Consider the following 21,822-nt stretch of genomic DNA (forward strand, 5'->3'; position numbering starts at 1 on the left):
AGTTGGAGGCTGAAATAATACATGACCGGGTAATATCAATGGTTAACTTAGCTAACGTGCTTCCACTCATGTCTGTTCGAGCCGTTGGAGGCATCCAACCTGCTCTGGCAAGCAGATGAGACTGCACCTCTGATAAAACATGATGATGATGAATTTCCACAGATGGTAAATGTTCTCTTGTTCCTATCTGCTGGACTGAAACCAGAAATGTGTTGAAACTGTACCCGAACGCACTGCTGAACAAACACTGCCTTATTTTCAGGGTAATAGTGAAAAGACAAAAACATAGTAGATGATAAATTCTTGATGTGAGCGTGAGTCATGGGTGAAGGAAACTGTGAAACCATTGACAACAGTTCCTGTATATTTTTCTAGTCTAAAACAATACATCCTGTCTGCTGTAAATTGTTCTGTCTGTAAAGCGAGGACAAAAACAGTCTCATTAAATCACTAATACACGACTTCAGTCAACTTATCCAACTGTTATTTTGAAATTAAAGTCACTTTTAAAGCATATTTGAAGTGAAAGCTTATCAGCGCCATGTGAAGTATAAAATAAAGTCTATCTGGCCATGCAGGTTCTTTAAACCGAAGATAAATGTTAATGAAGGCATATTGAGGGTCAGAGTTCCCCGACCTGATTATTTCTGGCTTGGTTATATAACCGTGAGTAGCGTCAACCCTTAACATAGCTCCCCCAGTCTGTGCAGATAAGCCTCTGCAGCGATAACACAGCTCCACTCGGGTCCATGAACGCAGCCAAGATGGAGAGAAAAGAGGGTTCATTTGGCTAATTTGACTGATTGTGCCCTGCAAGTAACTTGAGTAAATCCAGTTCACAGTAAAATTGGACTAAATGAGGCTAAGTGCTGCCTATAAGCAGCCACAGGTAGCCCTGAAATGTCCAAAAACGAAAAATAAAAGTGGAGCCTTTGTTTGCAGTCGCTGCTATTGTTTAGAGATTAACTGTCATCTGATTGCCTCTGATTGCGGCTGCAGACTGAAGGAATCTGGCTGCACCCTGTCTTCAATATACTGTAAGTATTACTAATTAAGTGGGCGTCAGGGGGTGGGCAGGATGACTAAGTGAGACTCATGAGAAGTGAGGAAAAAGAAAATGCTTTTAACAGAATAAAAGAATAAATCAGCCAATCTTTTGTACTATTTTGTTATATTTAGAAGGAGAAATGTGTTTCCACGGTTCAAATATATTTGAGAAGCTGACACAATTACTCAATTAACAAATGCCTTGATCTGCAGAAAACACAAATTTCTAGCCAATCATGTGAAATTGTGAAGATTATCTCATTTATATTACATAACTGAATATTTTATATCATTTACACAGCAGGGTGGGAAGAGATACAATCAAGTCAAGTTCTTTGAAGTTTGCTTTTTCTTAACCAATCTTACATATCTTTAAAACATATTGTACCTCTGACTCTTTTTTTTAATGTTTGTTTTGTCAGTCTGGTAAAAGAAAAAGAAAAAAAAAAAAAGTTCCAGTATGTCATCGTGTCTGTAATTCCTAATGGCATCACCGGCCGGCCGCTGATTGGCCGCCCCGCCCGCGAGCTGCAGAGGTGGAGAGGGGCGTGAACGTCTCTCAGGCGCGCTATATGTACGGCTGTGCGCCTCTCCGGGATCAGGGAGAAACGCTCAAGCTAGGCGAGAAGCACCAGCGACAACAACCAGAGCAGAGACTTGGACATTACACGCAGTCTACTACCGGTGCGCGGAGCGGATCCACACGGACTCCATACAGTTTATTCCAGCAGCAGAGAGTGGTGGGAAAAGTTGAGAGAAATGCAGTCAGTGTACCAGCACCTGATCAGCCTGCTGTTTGTCTTCAGCAGCCTGCAGGTTAACCAGCTGACGGAGGGCTGCTCGTGCGCTCTGACGCACCCGCAAGACGCCTTCTGCAACTCCGACATAGGTGAGTAACGGATTATATCGACCCTTTAACTGCTGTAGATTAGCGTTTAGATATATATATTTCTCAGATATCTCAGAGATATAAGTGCTGCCTGTCAGTCAACACAGGAGAGAGAACTGATCTGCAGTCAGTTTACTGCATGCAGTCTTTTAATAAACCTTGCTTCCAGCTAAATCTTTCTTTTGAGTATTCGGGAGACATGAGTTTAAATTAAGATCTATGGGGACATTTTTCATGAACTTGGCCTACTCCAGAACTTCTGCTACTATTATAATTTGTTCTTTAAACTACTCAATTAAAATAAAACACACTTCTGTGGTTTGTGGTCAGTGAAAGACACTGGTGGTGCATCTTGCTATGTTAAGGGTTCCCTTACATTTCCTGGGTTTTCTTCCCCGAAGTTGATGAAGTTTTGATTTTATCATGTGTTTCCTTTATCGTTACAAGCAAGGCATGTTTCCGAGTGGGAAGTATGAGTGACACCAGAGTACGAAATGGTCCACAGTCACTTTAGATGTTTCAAATCATGCTTATTTATCTGCACACTCTCTGGACGAGGGGGTTTACATAGCTTGTTTTACTGCCAGGTTATGCTTTCTCTGACTCCCCAGAATAATATGAATTTAGGATCTGGCTTAGCTGGGAATGCCAGTCCAACCTGGCCTCTGTTTTTAGATAACACTTGTAAAGACTCTGGGATTTTCTGATCTGCCCCTGTAGACAGAGGGGGTGTTGTTGGGTTGAGATGTGGGGCACAGATGGGACAGTAGGGCAGCTGATTTCTTGTGGAGAAGGAGCTGTGCATGGCATGAGTTTCTTTGACTGATAACCTGTCCCTTCAAGCCAAACACATACAGTCACATTAAGGCAGAAGCTGAGTCTTTTTGAGTTCAGCTGATACTTTCCTTCAGTTTAATTTCACCCAAAAGCCACCGTGACACTCTCTGAAACCCTGACACATAATGAGGCAATATCTCTCAGTCTAAATTGATCTCTCTCACACACAAGCCGGCATGTGTTTACCTTGTGCCTAGAGTCAACTAAATGTTACAAGGGAAGTCCTAGTTTCTGCAGGAAACACCCCTAAACACACACACACACACACACAGATGTTACTTTTAATGATGTGGCACTTACTACTGGTCACCAGTAGAGGCTGATAATGATAGATTATAAAGCTCTCATTGATGCTCTAACATCACAATGAAATGAAAGAAACTTTTTTTTCTTTTTCATTTTAAATACACCAAATTTTAAGAGATATTTTTCATTTCATTTTCATTATGTCCTTAATAGGACTAGTCTGACATTTAGGGAAATGTGCTTATTCACTTTCGCTGCAGAGAGAAAATTGATGCCACTCTCATGTCTGTAAGGTAAATTATGAAGCTAGAGCTAAGCTAGGCTAATATAATTTAGCTTTTACACTTAAGTATTTGTATGAATTAAAGAAACAAGCTATAATGTGTTAGTGAGCTTTGGCATGATTGGTAGGAGGACACTGTTACCTTTGGTCAAGCTTACTGTTTCCCCGTTTCCAGTCTTTACGCTAAGCTAAGCTAACAGGCTGCTGGCTGTAGCTTTAAAGTACTGTTTTCATCAGCAGTGTCCTATTTACTCAATAGATTGTCACCATGCTACAAGGCTTTCCATTTAAAAAGGCTTCTTCAAATGCAGCCAAGAAAATAAGGCTTCTTTGTCCAAATTTGCAGGACAACCAGATTTTGTTTTGCTTTTTTGTCCTAGGCGCAAGTCACTTCTTTTAGTTCTGGCGTGGGTGGGAGCACACGATGATGCTTTGGTGAATCCTCTGTAGAGTCTCAGTGGGGAGGAGGTGTACATTTAGCCTGCTAGCCCTCAGAGGACTTCGTCTATACAAGAGGAACCCTGTTAATATACGGCACAGATATTTAAACTTGAGGACCCAAATTGGTCTCTCTGTGTCTCTTGCATCTTTGGTAACTTGTGATAACCAGGCCTGTAGGAGCGTTTCCAGCCAAGTGACCTGGTTTGAGTGAGTGAAAATGCCGCCTCCACAAACACTAAATGAATGCCTTTCATGCTCCCTCAGATCTTCACGTAGTTCATGGTATTGGCACCCGCTGAAACTTGCTGGTGTACGATGTGGGACTAACTTCAATGGCTGCAGTGATCAGTTGTGAGCCCCACAAATCCTATTTCCAAGATCCTGGCTTAGCTCGAAGTGTGCTTTGATTGCTTGTGGTTCCTCTTGTACCTCAGTCCTCTGAGCGAAACACTTCTGAAACACCCGTTGGATGTAGAGTACAAAGGATTCATTAATCTGGGTCAAATTTGTTTATATGTTCAATCAAAGTTAGAGCTGTAGTGCAATTTTTACTTTTTCTTGGACTTCCTTAACTGGAATTAAGTCCAGAAAAGTCCAGACTTTCAAAGTGAGTATAGGGAGCCTGAATAGTTTAAAGTGATCAAGCTTTAGCTTTTATGGTAAGTTTTCATGTATTGCTTAAAATATAGGTAACTGTCTCCAAGCCAGTGATAAAGCAAGCTTGTCAGGTGGTCCAAATGATGTTAAACCTCTCATTCATCACTTCATTGCATAATTTTTGAGGGATAATGTGAATGTGAACAGAACACATAATCAAATAACACAATGTGGTCCCTCCAGGCCTGGTTCATTCTTTCATTTAAGCTCTATCTCTATCACCTTAGACCTTCTGCCTGTGTCACCACGGCGAGTTAAAACACGGAGACGTGGAAAACAAAAAAGTATGGGGTTGAAATGCTAATGCGGCGAGGGAGAAACCCTGTAATTCTCACCGTCAACATCAAAGGCGACAGGCCTGAATCTTCCCAATTTAAGACCCGTACTTGAGTTCAAAGCGTTTTGCTCTTGTTTTCTTGGCCCTGACCCATAATCACCCGCAGGCACTCCACTGGATGAATCACAATTAGGTTAAAGGGTTGGAAATTGGGTTATTGGAGGCTGTCTTACTTTATCTGACAATTTCAACTCAAAATATTTGACAGCATGAACATGCTCGAAGAGCAGACGGCTGTAGTTTTTGGTCAAATTTTTTTTGTGTCTTTACCTTCATTTTGTTTATGCAATCTTAGAGATATCTGGAACGCGTTTGAGTTCATTTTCTTAGCTGCCATTTGAGTAATCCCTGATAAAATGTCAATTTTGTGGTTTGTATTTGGAGAACTATAAGTGGGAAATCCTCCACAGTGCAGCTGGCTGGCCTTACACTGACAAGGTTAGAGACATCCTGTCAGCTTACCCTGCTAACATACCTGGGCACCAGGCAATGACCTGGCTGCTTTCTTGTGCAGAGACCTAGTTGGCTGCTATTAGGCAGCTGGGTTAAAGCAGCCCATTCACAAGGGCAAATGAGCAGTGCTTGTTTTTCCAAAGCCCTCCAAAAGCAAGATTAGAGGCCTGGCAGTAAACTTTGACCCTGAGATTTAATATCGCTCCATAACGACGAGTTCCCGAGTGCTCGGGGTGACAGGAGCAAACCTTTACATGCTTGCTCCGTGAACCAGGTCAGTTGCTAGGGATTAACATGATGTGTGCATATGCTCGGTTTGGGAGTGAGGATCAGGCCATTGAGAGAAACGGATCCCACCCTACTGTGGGTATTTTATTGTGCATAGAGGAGCTTTGTCAAACAAGTGCAGCATAGCAGGCTTCAGGCGATGCATGGCCTGGTGCTTTGTGACGGACCTCTCCTGGTACTAATACATCCTCCTCTTTCTACTAATGACTTATGTATCATGTAGTTAAATCACTACTCCCCATGTCAGCCACCAGCGCATGCATCCCATGTGCAGGTCAACAGGTGACAGATGATAACTGGAGCGGAGCCAGGACTCCTGTTATGAGAAGCATTATATACGATTGGATCCGATATCCGCAGTTTTCCCAAAAGTGAGTTAAAATACGAGGAGATGTCAAAGGTCCTGGATTCCATACAAGCTTGGGATGTTCGCCCCCTGAGCCAGGCGTATCAAATCTCCAGCCCATCCCTTCCTTCTCTGATGACCACACAGCCGCTCAGGGGTTCACTGTTCTAAAGATGAGGCCAGCACAGGGGCGATGGGCATCAGCCCAGCACACACTCATGATGATACAGGGACTATTACACCACAAACCAATGATTTCATCAGCTTCAGTTGTATTTTAAAAGGCAGCATTGCAACGTTTGTAATAAAATTTCACTTTACCTATGGTGGCCTGTAACTGCCAACAAAAAGTCAGACTGTTATCAAACCATGGAAATTTCATTTAATGTCGCTGACATTTGAACAGCGGTTTCGTAATCATCACACCAAAAAGTAGAAAAAGAAAAGGTGAGAGACAGCCACTAAAAAATGGACACAGCAAGTGAGTCAGTGACAAAGATAAAAGGAGAAAAGGATGTGAAAAGCAGGCACAGAGGAAGCAAAGATAACGCCAGGACAACTGACAAGGCTTCAAGTGTTGGTTGTGACTCTCTTTTCCAGTGCGCTCGGTTTGAACACTTTGGCAAAGCTTACAAAAGACACCAATTTGAACTTAGACAACTAGTGTTTTTGAGGTCAGCTAGCATGACATTTGAATTCAAATGACTGGTTGCTTAAAGATTCCCATGCCTCAATCCAACAGAAACATCCAGTGAAAAGGAAAACTGTCACCTTATTGAAAGGTGGAAAAATAAGTCTTTAAAAGAATCTCTAAAAATAACACTGGACTTCAAAGTTTCTCTGTTGTGACATGAACAGACCACCGTAGTATCAGTGATTTTAAAACATAGTTCGTACTGCACTGGCTTCCTGTGCATTTTGCCAGCCGGTAAGTGGACGTTCCAGGCTTTGTGCTCCAGCGTTTCAGCGGATTCTGTTTCAGTGTTTATTTTTGAGCGTGGTAGTGTGTCATCCTGAGAATTCCTCTTCCTCCTACTCGCCTCCTCAAACTTGGACCACTTTCCGCATACTAAAATCACCGTCACCCGCCCTGTGCCTCGCTTTTCTTTCTCTCCCTTCACACACACACACACACACACACACACACACACACACACACACACACACACACATGCACAAAAATGAGTAACCTTATTCTTGTCATGCCTGCAGTTTGCCACATTGTACGTAGGTTGAAATAAATGTTTAACTAAATTACATGCTCACCTTAAGATTTAGCATTTGCATTCGCGCTTGTGTAATCCCCTGCTTTAGGCAAGAGATACTGAGTGACAAATGGATTCACTTCCTCTTTTTTTCTTTTTAATCAGACCCTGGTTACCTCTCTTATCACGAAAAGCCTCCCACTCTTGAAAATGTATGTCAGATCCTCTGCAGAAGATGAATACTTGTGCGTCACGGCACTGGCTTGTAATTCTTCATGTTTAGAAAACTAAGAGGGATAGAGAGTGTTGCATTACAATATAGAGTAGCTGATAGATATTTTATCTCGACTATATTACCTACTGGGTTATTAACTACTAAAATAAAGCGTTATATCAGTGGTCGTAGGCTATATGACACTCTCAAGTCAGTATGGAAGTTGACAGCGTGTCAAAAATGAAAACCGTACACGGTGGCTGCAGTTTCATTATGTTATTATGTGTCTTTACACAAATAGGAACAAGTATTCAAATTTCAGTCCAACTTTAAGATTCACAGCCAAATAAGGTTACAAACAGAAGCACTTCAGCTGCCTGGTGTCCTACTGCAATCACCATGCAAACTACATTCGTCAGTATGATTAATGTGCAAATGTTTTTCTGTCATCACATGTATTAAACTGTATCGTGAAGCATCACATGGTATCAGTGTTCATGCGTAAGATCAATAAAGTTTGCCACCAAGAAGCTACCAAATATCAGTGTTTTTTTGAAAACATGCAGGTGCTCTAAACATATTCCCCTGCCAGTTTGACTTACTAGACCTGGACATAGACGAGATGCAGGCAGTGTACGTGAGTGTTAAAGAAACATACATAATTCCCGCTTTTTGCCTTTTTAGGGGCCTTTTTTTCCCTCCTCAGTTACACAGACATTATGATGTATTGTAGTTGATAGTCTTGCAATGTGTGCAACATATGCTGTATTGCTGAATATTGTGACGCAATCCTATCGTGAGTTACTCTGTGATTCCCTGAACTGAAGACACATGCCTTTTATCTACACAGTATGTCCACAGTTTCCAGCTGAACCAGGGTGATACGAGAACACATTATGAAGCTGGGTTAAATAAACACTTGTAATGTAGCCTTCTTGACGTGAGCAGCCAGCCCTGTGGTTGTACATAAATATAACGGCTGAATGTGGAGGAGGTCATGGGGTCACTGCAGGGGAATCACACAAATCCTCTGTCTCCGGAGCAGCTGAGGCCCTTCACACATTCCTCTGGGTGATGGCACCATCACTGGCCAATTAGTGGCTGCCATCCAACAAGAGGGGTCCTATCTGGATGTTCTTCAGTAACATCAGCTGACCCGTGGCCCCTCAAACACGAACATTTGTTTCTAGTGAGGGTTGGTTTTGAGGTCAGGCCAGTGGAGGAAACTAGGTTTTGGGGTGACACTTAAAATAACAGAAAAAGTGTATTTAACAGAGGCAAAAGTATCCTGTTATATGTGCACATTCCTCTGTAATTGTGCCCCGGTTCCTGTGTAATTGCAGCAGCAAACGTCTGTCAAACAGCATTTGGGTACATTTCGCAGCGGTCTATCAGTCAATAGCGCTCTTTAGTTCATATTAAAAGAGTTGACAGATTAATGGATTAAATGATCTGCAGCGAGGTATTGTGAAAGGTCATACAGTGGAGGGCAGGCAGGGGGTCAGTACATCAAGGTCTGAAATGACATGCATTCGCCTTGGTTTTGTGATTTATGGTGAAGCTGTCAGTAAAAGTCAATAAGTATAACATAATGCTGGCATGTGAAAAAACACCTCTGTGCTGAAGAAGCAGTGTTACTGCACAAGCACTGAAAGATTATTCCATTTTGGCGTTTGCCTTTTTTCATAGACAAATTAAAAAGAACTAATCACTAATTTTGCACTTTCACTGATGATCAGAAACTTTCATAAAAACACATCAAACTGAATGAAAATGAACCAAATGGGGTACACTGTGTTTCTATTGGTCAGATGCTGGATGGCCACATTCCTTTAACTTGCTCATACGGGCTCAAAATAAGTTTTTGGGGATTATTTAAATAAACTCTTGGTTTAAATTGAGGTTTTTATATCCAAAATAAATGTGTGGTCACCACTTTTGGGTGGCTGTGCTGTAACTGCTTCCTGTTTGAGTTTTATTTTTATGTCCATTTCCATTTGCCTGGAAGTAGGACAGCTAGACAAATGCAGACCAACCAGAAGGTGCCACATGCGTCATTTCTTTCTCCAGTCGAAAAAGAATGAAAGGCTTCTCACTTTTTTTCCTTTCTGGGGAATGTGAGCCCCCAAAGAATGTGTTAAGGAAATTCCACCGGGAGAAGATAACAAACATAGCCAGTGTTAGTTGTGTCTGCAGCTGGCTGGCTGCGGGCAGCAGGTGAACTTCACAGGACTGACTGCTTATGTAGGGCCCGCAACTCTGGTTAGATGCTATTCACCAGATCAAATTATCACTCGTTTCTACACTCCAAACTCCCTGGCCTTCCACAAAAAGCCCCCTTACTCCAACATGAGTGAAAGCAAACAAATCAAAGTCGTCACTGAGTGTTTTCGCCTTGCGGACGTTTACATGAGGGTTCTGCACTCAGATTAGATCTTTTTCAAGGCCTGATCCCAATATAGAAGGAAACCTGTTTAAACAGAGGAGATGCACACTGCCCCTTTTTACCCTCATGTGACTCTGCTCTAGTGTTTAAAAAAAGCTGAATGAAGTAAGGTTTTGTTAATGCTGACTTGAATAATACAAAAAAAGTTTCATCTTTGATAAAAGCAGCCATCCAAACAATCTTGAACATCAGCAGTAAGAATGAAGCCTTCGTACATGCACGAGGCCTCTTTCCCTCTAATTTCTGTATCAAACTCAAAAGTCCCTGTTGTGTTTTTTTTCCCATTGGCCTCCCTTGGCACACAGCAGCAATGCAGAAAATCGGATAAACGGATTAACTCTAGTGCCAACCTCGTCCTGAAATGGTATTTATAATGGGTTTGCTAATGCCTCCTACTGGACGAGGCAGTGTGTTATTTGATGGATTGGAGAGGAAAGCTCAAAGTTATATGTTAGAGGAATGTGACAGTTTGTTCGGATCATTTCAAAGTCATTGACCGCTCTGTCTCTTCTCTTTGCAGTCATCCGAGCTAAAGTGGTGGGCAAGAAGCTCCTGAGAGATGGACCTTTTGGAACGATGCGCTACACAGTCAAGCAAATGAAGGTGAGAGCGTCAATCCTTTGCTGAAGTGCTGCTGAGCAAGAAACGGAATCGTTCATGCTTTAAAGGACTAGTAGGACATTTTGGCAACAACACTTACTCCATTTCTTGCCGAGAATTAGATGAGAAGGTTGATACCATCCTCATGTCTGTGAGCTAAGTTAGAGACAGTACGATTAGCCTAGCAAGAGATGCTGAAAAAGTAGAAAAAAATCCACCTATAGCACCTTTAAACTACTACTCAATTAATGAAGTTTTATTTTTTTTTGTATAACATGTCAATGGATGAGCTTCAGAGTGCTGGTAGGAGTTTTCTAACTTTGACCAAAGTCAGGCTAGCCGTTTCCCAAAGCTTCAAGTCAACATGCTTGTCCATTGGACGTTCATTTAAATGGCACAATGCTTAACTTGAGCGTATTGGAATAATAAGGTTGCAATGTCCTCAGCTGACTTTGGTTTGTTTTGGTTTTTATCATTGAACCTTATCTTTTAAGGGTGCTGTTTATGTGACCCATTATTCTAATTGTAACCACAGGGCGGCTGCGCTGAGAGTGTTGTTGAGATAAAATGAGAAACCAACCTATTTTTCTTCCATTTAAGGATACTCTTTGATCTCCTATTTAAAAGCACAGGCACACAAAATGTCACACTGGATGTGGCAGAAACTCTTTAGCTACGAGACTGACCCTCCGCCTCTCTCCGCTGCTGTGTGATAGCTGAAAAGCAGTTTGGGATACTTAGCCTGAAAGCCTGTTCTTCACTTCCTCTGTATTCTTACATAACGCTGCATATTTCTGACAGATGTTGACAACGGCCCGCTGCTCAGACAGGAGCCAGGCCGGAGGATTAGCGAGCTTACAGGCATTACAGCTCAACCAAACTCCTCAGTCAGAGTGTAAACATTTCAACAGTCATGCGCTGCATCAGTACAATCCCAGTTTGCACAAAAGCATTAAGTGGCCTCTTGTTAGAGAAGCACACCAATCATCACTATAAGGATTAGCCTCAGGAATTAGATATGACCTTTGCACCTCATGGGTTATTTATTTGTATTACAGTCTGTTGGTTTATACTGCAAACAGTGGTTTTCCTTGTGGGCTATAATAGGATACAGTTCCCTCCAAATTTCAACAAATCCTATGAGACAAATGCCTTTGGTTTTCCCAAACCTCCACAGTTTCAGGCTAAAGTAACAGTTTGTTCTGCTTTTCTGAGAGCGACACGTCTAAACAGGGATTTCCTGTTGTTCCCAGACAAATAAATGACACTGAAAAAAGTTCTCAGGGCAAACACTGACTGTTGGCTCTGCATACCTGAGCTGAATAGAAGGAGCTGAGTACCACAGTTTAGCAATGACCTTGCCAAAACAGCATCAAAGTAGAAGCACATTACACAACATAATCATGTTATCTACGATTTAGTTAAGAGCTGAGCCTAACACTCCTTCTCCCACGAGGCATTCCATAAGGAATGTCATCTGATAAAGCTGGCATGCTGTTTTCATTCCTGATTATTAATGTGTGGAGGTGGGGTTGGGGGTGTTGTGCCAGGGTGAGGGTTACGGCATTGCACGTTTTTTTCAGGTATTCACTCCAATTTTGTTTCTCATGTCTTGCAGATGTACAAAGGATTCGACAAAGTCCAGCACGTGCAGCATATCTACACAGACGCCTCAGAGAGTCTGTGCGGCGTTAAGTTTGACATCAATAAGTACCAGTACCTGATCACAGGTAAGATGACTGTCTGGCTTTGGTTTATTCACTTACATATATCCTTGGTTGTTATTTTATGCTGGTACGCGACTGGTAGGATCTTTACTGAGAGGAACTATCTGATGCTTTTTTGTTTGTTCAAGTCAATTTACTAATCACAGGAAGTGTTACTCAGCTGTGCGGTTGAATACCACTGTCAAATTCACTCTGGCACACCAGCTTCCACTGTGATCACAAGTAACAATTACAGGATAATGGTAAAGGATTGGCTAGGGTGTTTAAAAGTTATCAAGTTGCATCATGGGAAGTGTAGGATCCACACTAAGGACAAAAAGTCAGACTAGCTCAGCCTCTGCTGCTTTGATTTTGTGTTCTGTTCTGTCCTCAGTCAAGACTTCTTCATTTGTCCTGTGACACAAACTTTCCCACTATTTATAACCTGCCATTTGCTACTGTACAAGTAGGCAAAGCAGACCCTTTTTGAACATTTTTGTACTCATTTTCCTCAGCTTCCCAGGCCAAAAACTGCAGAAGGAAGTTTTCTTCCTTCAACTTGTAATTAACAACTTAAGGGAAGAAGCAGAAGCTTTTTATTACTTGATATTTCCAACAGAGGCACAGTTTACTTTGGACCCTGCTGTGCTTGGTGTACAGAACTGTCGCTAAGTCCTGACCTGTAAATACTGTAACTACACCCCACAGTGCAACTGAACGAACCGGCGTTGCCAGGCAGCGATGGCTATGTTTACCCAGTCCGGGTGCGAGTGACATCACTGATGTCTTTCGCTGCTCTCAAGGAGTCTATAATAAGTCCTGCATATGATCAAGACCGCATTACAAGCACTTTAAACACACCAGGGCCTGTGAGACGAGCTGCTTGGCTCTCCTTTGATCAAGCTTTGAGTGCTCTGGTCCTGATTAGTATTTTAGGAGCATGTCACACACTCAACACCATGTAATAAGCCTGCAAGTGACTCCCGTAATCCCAGTGCGGGGATGCAGGCCGAGCAGGAGGTTCAGGGGGGTCGAAGAAGCACATATTTGTGAGCTGTCAAATTCCCGCGTGGTGACAACACGGTGAAGGAGACATATGGTGACAAATCATGATGTTCCTGAGCGCTCGCAGGCCGCTTCAGTGCACCTGTCTCAGGAGTCAGTAAGCCGCAAACTGTCCAGCACTAAAAATAGATGTCTGCTGACCTTTGGATATTCAGAAATAGGGGTGTTGGTTTAATATGGTCTTACTGTATGAGATTGTCTTACCATACATAAACAAGGTGGATTGCTTGAGTGGTTTGTTTATATTATCCTATGTTACATACAGAGGACTGTGAAATTAGACAAGATCAAGATTTTTTTTTTCAACAAGAGCTACCAGCAATATGATGCCAAGTTTGATTAAGTAACTCTTAATTATTAAAGATAATAGTTTCAGAAAACACTATAAATCTGGTTGATGCTATCATCTGTGCTGGGTTGGCAGTGTCTGTCAGGGGGTTCACCACTTTACAGACATTTACCACCATCAGGTTGACATTTGTGGTTTTGAGTAACATTTCTCAATGGCTTATGGATAGGTTTGGTACACACATTCATGTCCCAGTTAGGATGAATTGTAATCATTTTGGTGACACTACTTTGTGTTTAGCACTAATAAGCAAATGTTAGCATGCTAACAGGTCAAGCGAAGAGGGTGAACCTGGTAAACATTATACATGCTGAACCTGCTAAACATGGCAGTACTGTCATTGTGAGCAGGGTAGCATGCTGAAGTTAGCATTTAGCAAGCTGCGCAAGTACAGCCTCAAAGACTTGCTGGCATGGTTGAGCCTTTCATGCCAAGAATTTGCTTTAAAAAAGCAGCCTTTCAGCATCTGCCTACAGTTGTGTCTGCAAAAGAGAGAAGTCCTATCCACAGGTGGATCAATCAGGTTTTGACACTTGAATCAAAGTTTAAGAATGAAGAAAGAATACAGCCTGTGCAACAGCAGAAAGTTGCCAAGTTCCAAAGTGGTACTTCAAAAATGTCTTTTTTCAAAAGCAAATGGAGATCGTGGATTCAATTTGGGTCTCAAGACATCAATCAGTTCCCTCCGTTCTTTTCTTCCTCAGGTCGAGTGTATGATGACAAGGTCTACACGGGGCTGTGCAACTTCAATGAGCGGTGGGAGCGCCTCTCATTGGCCCAGAAGAAAGGCATCAACCATCGTTACCAGCTGGGCTGCAACTGCAGGGTGAGTGGAAACCAGCAACCTTCACCGAGCAAGAGTGAGGAAGATAAGGCAGGACGAGGAGGCAGGAGGAGGAGGATCAAGAGAAGGAGGAGCTAGAGCTTACTGCTAAAATGTAACTAAGACTAAACATGAAACTGACCACTTATATAAAGTGTACTAGAGTGCTTATTAATGATTACACAAGGAGGGAAATACCTCTGATGGAAGTGCCTTTGCATGTGAAAGGTCAAACCAATTCAGGCTCATTAACTGTTCAACTTCTCTTGCAACTGTGACGAGAGTAAAAATCGTTTACTTAAAGTGACCCTCGTGGTTGCATGGCTGTTAAGCAGTGCTACTGTTATTGAGACTGAATCATCAGCATCGTTTCCACTGTTCTACATCACGGATGTTCAGCAGAGACAGAAATAGAGAGAAAATAAGTTTCACCACCACCATTGGGAGTTATTTAATAACAGCTCTGGAATCAGCTCAAGTCTTCATTCCCAGTTTTATGTGACTCAAACATGTAGCCTGCCGCTGTGCAGCTGCTGACCCGCCTCATAAACGTCCTACTGTACAACAGTGTCCTGGACATCTGCTAACACCATCGGCCCCTATCAGTATAAGTGGATTAGCAGAGAGACCTATGTGTTCCCGGTGCAGGCCAGCTCCTGCAAACTGTGTTCAGTGCATACATGGCAGCAGCCCAGAGGCATCCAGAGAAGCTCATCGATCAACCGAGACTTCAGTTTGAGAGTCAGTAAGCACAGGCAGGCATAAACATCATCACACTTACTAAACACACTCCGGCGTCCTCCACATTCCTCCACAAATGATGACTTACTGCATTGCAAAGCAGGAAGCGCGTCGTACCGGTTCGAAAATTATTCCCCACACATCAATAAAATCACTCATACCAGGAAGTAATGTTGAACTTCTCTGAACCGTGGAGGACAGACTCTCCAGGCTTGAATAACAAAAACATCCAAAAATGGCAAGTGCGCCCTCCAACTTGCTGATTGAATTTGCTGGCGGATTCAGATCCAGATAAGCGCAGCTCTATGCGGCTGATGACTCCATTTTGCTGTCACTAAATGCCACGTTTCTGTTCATCACCTCTGAGTAGTTGTGTGAATCTTCCTGTCAATTCATGCAGGATATTCATCTGTGAAGCTGCTTTTTGTGGGAGCACCTGGAGGTGTGACGCACGAAAAGAGGTTCAATAAAACTGAACTGAATCATGAACAAACTACAAAAACATCAGTGCTTCACGGAGATGGATGACATTCATTTAACATCCCACAGCACAAAGCATATGAATGCCTGGGTGTGCTTATTGGTTTTGCACTTAGCTATTTAAAAAGCTGCCTTTTCACACCTCATCTATTAATCTGCTGCAGTAAAAGACTGAAAGAAAAAGCTGAAAAGCAGTAGAGCTCAGGGGAGATTCCGTGTTGTAGATGTTTCACCCCCTTATATTTCAACCAAATCATATACTTGCTTCCTTTCTTTGATTTCTCTTGTACAATTGTGAGATTTATTTCATATGTTAATGGATCATTAAGCTAATTCTAGTTTGACCTTTGCAAAGACCTCCAGACTGTAGACTCACTGTTGTTGAAGTTGCATACTACTGCTAATTAAGGTTAGCTTCAATAAGAAAATAAGCCAAATACGTTGCTCAGCAACATTAAAAGAATGTCCTTCATTTTGGGAAATATACTTCTTGGCTTGGCAAGATTTAGGTGAGGACATTAATACAACTCTCGTGCTAAATGTGAAGCTGGGGGACATTAGCTTACTTTAGTGTAAAGACTGTAGACAGGAGAAAAACGGCTAACTTGCCACTATCCAAAGTTTAAAAAAGTCACCTATTAGCTCATTTAGCAACTTAAAGAGTGGTTTAGAGGTATTAAAAGGTGATTTTTTTTTTTTTTGTAAATCTCTAAACTGGAAAGACAGTTTCCCCACTTTTCCAATATTATGCTAGTTAAGCTAATTGCCTGCTAGCTGTAACTTATATTTGGTGTACAGATTATCTAACTCTGGCTAAAATTTTCAAAATATATTAGAGTGTATTACAGTAAGACTGGAATTAGATTCATAACTATTTAACTGAAAAAACACAGTGGGTCTACAGTACTTGTAGCTAGTAGGTAGTTTTATTTCCTGCTTCATGGCTACATCTTTAGTTTCGCTTCTGTCTCTGTAGATTAAGCCCTGCCACTACCTGCCCTGCTTTGTGACCTCAAAGAATGAGTGCCTATGGACGGACATGCTGTCACACTTCGGCTATCCCGGCTACCAGTCCCGGCACTACGCCTGCATCCAGCAGAAGGAGGGCTACTGCAGCTGGTACCGGGGCATGACCGCACGCGACAAAACCACCATCAACACCACCGACCCCTGAATCCCAAAGCTCCCTGCCTGAAATCCACTGCCACATCCCTGACTCCGTCCCATCCCAATCACTTCTAGAGTATTACAGGACTCTTAAAGCTCACTGGCCTGGGTGACAGCCTCTTTAAATGGGCAAAAAAAGAGAAAAGATCAAATCCATTACAGTGCCTGTTTCGTAGCACTTCTGTTAGAAAACAATACCTTTTTTGTTGTGCAGATCACCCTGTTGGAATTGTATCATATTCCCAAACTACAAATCAACTGTCCTTGCACCAAACTGTCTCTTTGGGGTTCAGTGGTGTTAAAAATGGGACAAAGATAAACTTTTAAAAGACCATAAAGGAGTGTGAGACCCTGATCAACCTCTATTGTGATCTTCAGATTTGAAAAACTAATCCCCCAAGACAAGCATTGACCTGCACAGAATTAAAAGTATAAAAGAGTATCATTGGCATTAATTAGTGACCTGCACTTAGTCTACTGCTAACCTAGCATGGTGGTGGCATTGAGGCAATTGAACTTTTTAAAAAGCAAGGACTCTCAGAGCTAAAGGTCATGAAGTAACAGATGAATATCAATCAATGAAAAAGTACAGCCAATGATCACGATGTTGAAATTTGAGAAGGTGTTACATTGTTGCTACTGAACTGCGCTAGCTAGCATTAGACTCACTTCTGCACATCAGCAATACAGAGCAGAGCCAAAAATCTTTTCAACCACACAGATCAAGTGCCAATGTGAGGTATGAACTCTGAAAGTTATACTTCTTACTTTGGCTTCAAAAAACCTTTTGAAAATGGTATTGTTTTACAGTGAAGTATACATCAATTATGTTGAGTTTTTACTGTAACGTGTCTTTATGGATGGTAGTATCTCTGCTTACCTGAATGTTTGCAATGTAACTCTTTGCAGTTATATCACAAACGCCCTTTCTGTTGAGCACTGATAAATATCAGAAATGCTAAAAATGTCTGTCTGTTCCAGTGCCAACGCAGGGAAGAGCTCACTTCTTGCAGAGATGGTGATATTTTATTTTTTGCTGTATATAACATAAGCTACAGAAATGAACTATCGACTCAGCTGAAACCTCTGTAATGCATTTATTTATATGTTTATTGGATTATTCTGTAACCATGTGGTATATCTGCAAAAAAAGAGAAAAAAATATGTAATAACAGGTCAAAACTGCATTGTGACAACCATCACAGCCTGTGCAACCGTCCAGAATGAAGGACCAGCGTCTCCAGTGGACTGGTAGGCTACTTATGGTACTTTTTTTTTTTTTGGCAAGCGTGATCATAGTTTCCCTGCTGGGAGTCAAGTATAAGCAGAGGTTTCAGACAATGAGATATTTTGTAAGTGTATATTCAGTCTTTTTGTATTTAACTGTTTCATATATATATATATAAATATATATATATATATATATAAAGTAACAATATTGCAATATTGTCACTAAATTCATACTTGTTCACCTGCTCCATATAGGGTTTTTTCTCATTTTTCCCAGTGCTACCTTCAGTCCATTCCAATAACAGACACAGATTTGCTACTGCATACTGAGTAATGGCCCCTTCATCACTAATATTAAACGTGGGCAGCACTGAGGACAAAAACTGGCTTTGACCAAGTTGGTGGTTCAACATTTCAGAAAACACGCTTTACATTCTTGCTTAGGGTTAGATACATATTAGGCTACATATGAAGCAGCAGCCAGTAAGCTTATCTAACAGTAGCATAAAGACAGGAAACAGCTAACCTGGTTCTGTTCAACTATAATAATATCTTCCTGCCAGTGCCACTAAAGCTCACCATTTCTCACCTTATGTCTCCTTTGTTTAATTCATAGAAATATCAGATATTGCAGGGGGTTATATGTTGGATTGCAGGTGCAGTTACTTCCTGGAGTCTGGTCATTGTTACACCTCCATTAAACAAGCACGATATAACGTGTTAATTAGTGAGCTGTTAGAGGTGCTGGTAAGCTTTTTTTTTCTTTTTACCTTTGGACAGAGCCAATGTAGCTACTTCCAGTGTTTATGCTAAGCTAAACCATCTTGTGGCTTCATATTTAATGTGCAGACAGGAAGATGGAACTGAAGTTCTCGTGTAAATATCAGCAAGAGAACAAATCAGCTTATTTCATTCCAAAATGGGAAAAATGTGGTGTTTTCACTCACAGTTTTCTATGAGTGAAAACAACATTTTGAACATCTCCTGACTCTAAAACTTTCTGCTAAAGTCAGATCATATCAGAGGAAAACAGCGATGGCTTATTGGCTTGGTAAATTCATCTAAATTACTATAAAATTATTTGAGTTCAGTGATGTTAATCCAGTCTGTTTAACTGCACAGGAAAGTACTTCGCTTTTAACAAAATAGCCCTCGACCCATGTTCATTTTTAACTGAAGTTTTGCTTTTTTTAAGTGAAATTCTTCTGCAGCCTGTTGGCTTCCTCTTGACAGCAAATCTTTGGCTTGAGTTTGCAATGTACAGTCGGGAGTCATGATTATGAATCAGTTTGTTTTTAAGAAGTCACAAGAAAAGTTAGGAATTACTGACCTTTGAGGGAAAACACTTTGTGTAAAGCAAACAAATCTAAGCCAGTAGAGATTTTCTTTTGTGTGTAAAATATCTCCTTTGTCTTTCTATGTGATGACGAGGCTCTTTCTCCAGCTGTGGCATTTCTGTGTCACTATTTCTGTGGTTCATGTTTGTGTAAATATACTGTCTGCTTAACACAGAAACACTTGGTCAAGTTTGATCCTTAAAAACAAAAAAAATCCAATCAAGGAAGCTGTGTACAGTCTGTGTGTGAACACTGATTCCTGAAGTGTGTGGGGGGGTGTTTCCTTGTAGGGGTTATAGAAATGTTTGACTTAATTTCTGTGTTTTATATTTTTATAATAAAGATTTAATGAAAAACGGGCCACAGGAGGTCTATGGTGATTTTTGTGAGTGTGTGTGTGGGTCTGTTCTCAGTATTGGAAAGGCAGAGAACTCACCATTTGCGTGTGGTTGGGATAGAAGGTTTGTTCATTCAGGGGGAATTTCTCAGGACCGAGGGAGTGGTAGAGCTTAATCATCTGAGAAAACTGCAAGCACAAAGAGACATGACAGTCAGACATCATTGTTTAAGCAGTGGAGGGCAGGAGAAGCTAGAGTGAAGCTTTTGGATGTTGCCTGATGGATCATGTGCAACATAAAATTGGATTAGGACAGCATGGATGTGTGACCTACTGCAGTTAGACCCAGCTCTGACTGTGGAAGTTTGAACACCTGTTGCCCTAAAAAGAAAAACCTATTTTCAGACTTATTGCATCCAGCTGTGGGTTAACATAAACAGTGAAATCACCCTGAAATTGGTGCTGCAGTGTATTCTGGTCAATCTTCGGCTACACTGACCGTAGAAAAGTTTCTCTGCCTCTTTCAAAATAGGTGTTGTTTCCCCGTGTGATTGTAGAACTCCACATTTACTGCTGATGTTTTAGATCATCATTAGCAACCAACAACTAAATAGAGCCAGAAATGCAGAGTACATTATGAGTAACAGACCATATGAGCGTTTCAGCCTCATCAACTTCAATTCACAAACACTTTACATTCTTGCTAACCATTTCTCAAACATAGCATGGGTTTCTTGATTCTCTACTGATTTTGGAACAATAAACAAACACGAGTTGTTTGAGGCTGGCAAGGTTAGCATGCTTCAGGTTAGCATGATTTATCCAGAAAGTGAAAACACAAGTACAAAATGGACACACATTTGACTGAAAAGAAAAGAAATGGAGCTCATTCTTGAGGATGAGCCAAGGGTGCTGCAAGATTTCTAAAATAGTCACTCATTTATTATTTCACCACATTACAAAACACATGGTGACATTTACATTAACTACATTTTATGCTGTGTTTTTGTGTTTTTCAAACACTGTAAATCACTGTATCAAAAACCCTTTTGAATATGCAGCTTTTCTTAGAGCTTAAAATGTTTTTGGCTTCCAAAGGGGGACATGACAGAAACAGTTTGGAAACCAAAGGAACAGACTGATGTGCCAGCACATTTACCATTCAGTAATCATGGATAGTGATTTATCGCCCATCTCAAGCAGCTTTCAGGTTTCTGCCATTGATTTTGACTGAGCATCAAAACAAATACTAAATTATTGCTCTCTGAAAATGTATGGTATGCTTTGCAAAATAGATAACAGCTGTAAATGTGTGGTAAGTGAACTACAACTTGGTAAAGTGCATTTTTCATCAAATTATCCAAGTATGAGTTCTGTTGTGCTCCTTTGAACTTATACTGCGGCTGATAAGACTACCATTAAGAGCCCATACAGAGCCCAGCGTTCACAACCTTTTCACTGGAGTCTTGTATCTTGTCTTCTGTGAGTTTCCAAGTGAGTAATAACGAGCGGTGGTGGTGGTGGGACAACTCACTCTGCCAATTCCAGAGATAGGCATTACAGGTCCCTTTAATAACTCAAATATATCAGTCGGAGGCAGCTCCCGAGGGAGGGACTCACGATAATGTTAAAGTTTGCTCACCACCCAAGGTTTGCTGCAGAAGTTGTAGATGGAGAAGAGAGAGTTGATGCTCGGGACGGCACCAAAATGAAGGCCAATCACCAGGTTTCGGAAGTCCTCCCCGGGGATCATGCTGTAGGCGTGCTGGCGAATCAGAACAAAGTCTGGCTTGAAGGACCTGCAGCAAGACAAACATGGACATGAAAACCATCAGATAATAGGTAGCTCATGACCAAAAATCTGCAAAACAAAAAATTGACATTCCCATCAGGGAAAGATTTTTTTTTTTTTGAGATAATTAGCAAATGCTACTATGCTAACACGCTAAACTACAATGTTGAACATGGGAAACATTATACCTTGAAACACCAGGATTATAGCATTGTCTTTGTGGGCATGTTAGCACGCTGATGTTAGCATTTAGCCCAAAGCATTTCTGTGCCCATGCACAACCTCACAGAGCTGCTAGCATGGCTACAGGTTCCTTTTACTGGTTTCTAGTCAAACATTTGTGAGGGAATCTGTCATTTTAAGACAGGGCTTTCTCAAGATTTGGCAGGTTGGTGTGGGAGGAAAAAAGCTGAGGCATATTTACTTTGTTATATTCAACAAAAGAGTAAATTCAAGGTTATCCTGAAATCTGTAAATTTTCAATTATGTGAACATGATCTTCTACA

At 41.4% G+C, this 21,822-nt stretch overlaps 2 protein-coding genes across 2 annotated transcripts in view; one reads left to right on the forward strand and one right to left on the reverse strand.

Moving 5' to 3' along the window:
- The window catches only part of syn3 (synapsin III), a 94,022-nt gene that overhangs the window by 34,803 nt on the left and 37,397 nt on the right, over positions 1-21,822 (reverse strand). Inside the window, exons 5-6 of the mRNA XM_076721753.1 lie at positions 21,167-21,323; positions 19,624-19,713 (exon numbers count right to left, since the gene is read on the reverse strand). Of these exons, the coding sequence (XP_076577868.1) occupies positions 19,624-19,713; positions 21,167-21,323 (247 nt within the window). The remainder of the gene's footprint in view (positions 1-19,623; positions 19,714-21,166; positions 21,324-21,822) is intronic.
- On the forward strand, positions 1,343-17,765 carry LOC143314692 (metalloproteinase inhibitor 3). Its single transcript, XM_076721754.1, has 5 exons — positions 1,343-1,936; positions 10,210-10,292; positions 11,908-12,019; positions 14,114-14,235; positions 16,430-17,765. Exons 1-5 carry the CDS (start codon positions 1,807-1,809, stop codon positions 16,625-16,627), a joined length of 645 nt encoding a protein of 214 aa, XP_076577869.1. The 5' UTR covers positions 1,343-1,806; the 3' UTR covers positions 16,628-17,765.

Source organism: Chaetodon auriga, chromosome 22, assembly GCF_051107435.1.
Source record: "Chaetodon auriga isolate fChaAug3 chromosome 22, fChaAug3.hap1, whole genome shotgun sequence".
NCBI lineage: Eukaryota > Metazoa > Chordata > Actinopteri > Chaetodontiformes > Chaetodontidae > Chaetodon > Chaetodon auriga.

What these genes read in the sequence shown, in the direction of transcription:
- LOC143314692 (XM_076721754.1), top strand. Translation starts at nt 1,807, where the DNA reads ATGCAGTCAGTGTACCAGCACCTGATCAGCCTGCTGTTTGTCTTCAGC. An exon ending in CTTCTGCAACTCCGACATAG is followed by an intron (nt 1,937 to 10,209) that starts GTGAGTAACGGA and finishes TTCTCTTTGCAG; the next exon opens with TCATCCGAGCTAAAGTGGTG. An exon ending in ACACAGTCAAGCAAATGAAG is followed by an intron (nt 10,293 to 11,907) that starts GTGAGAGCGTCA and finishes CATGTCTTGCAG; the next exon opens with ATGTACAAAGGATTCGACAA.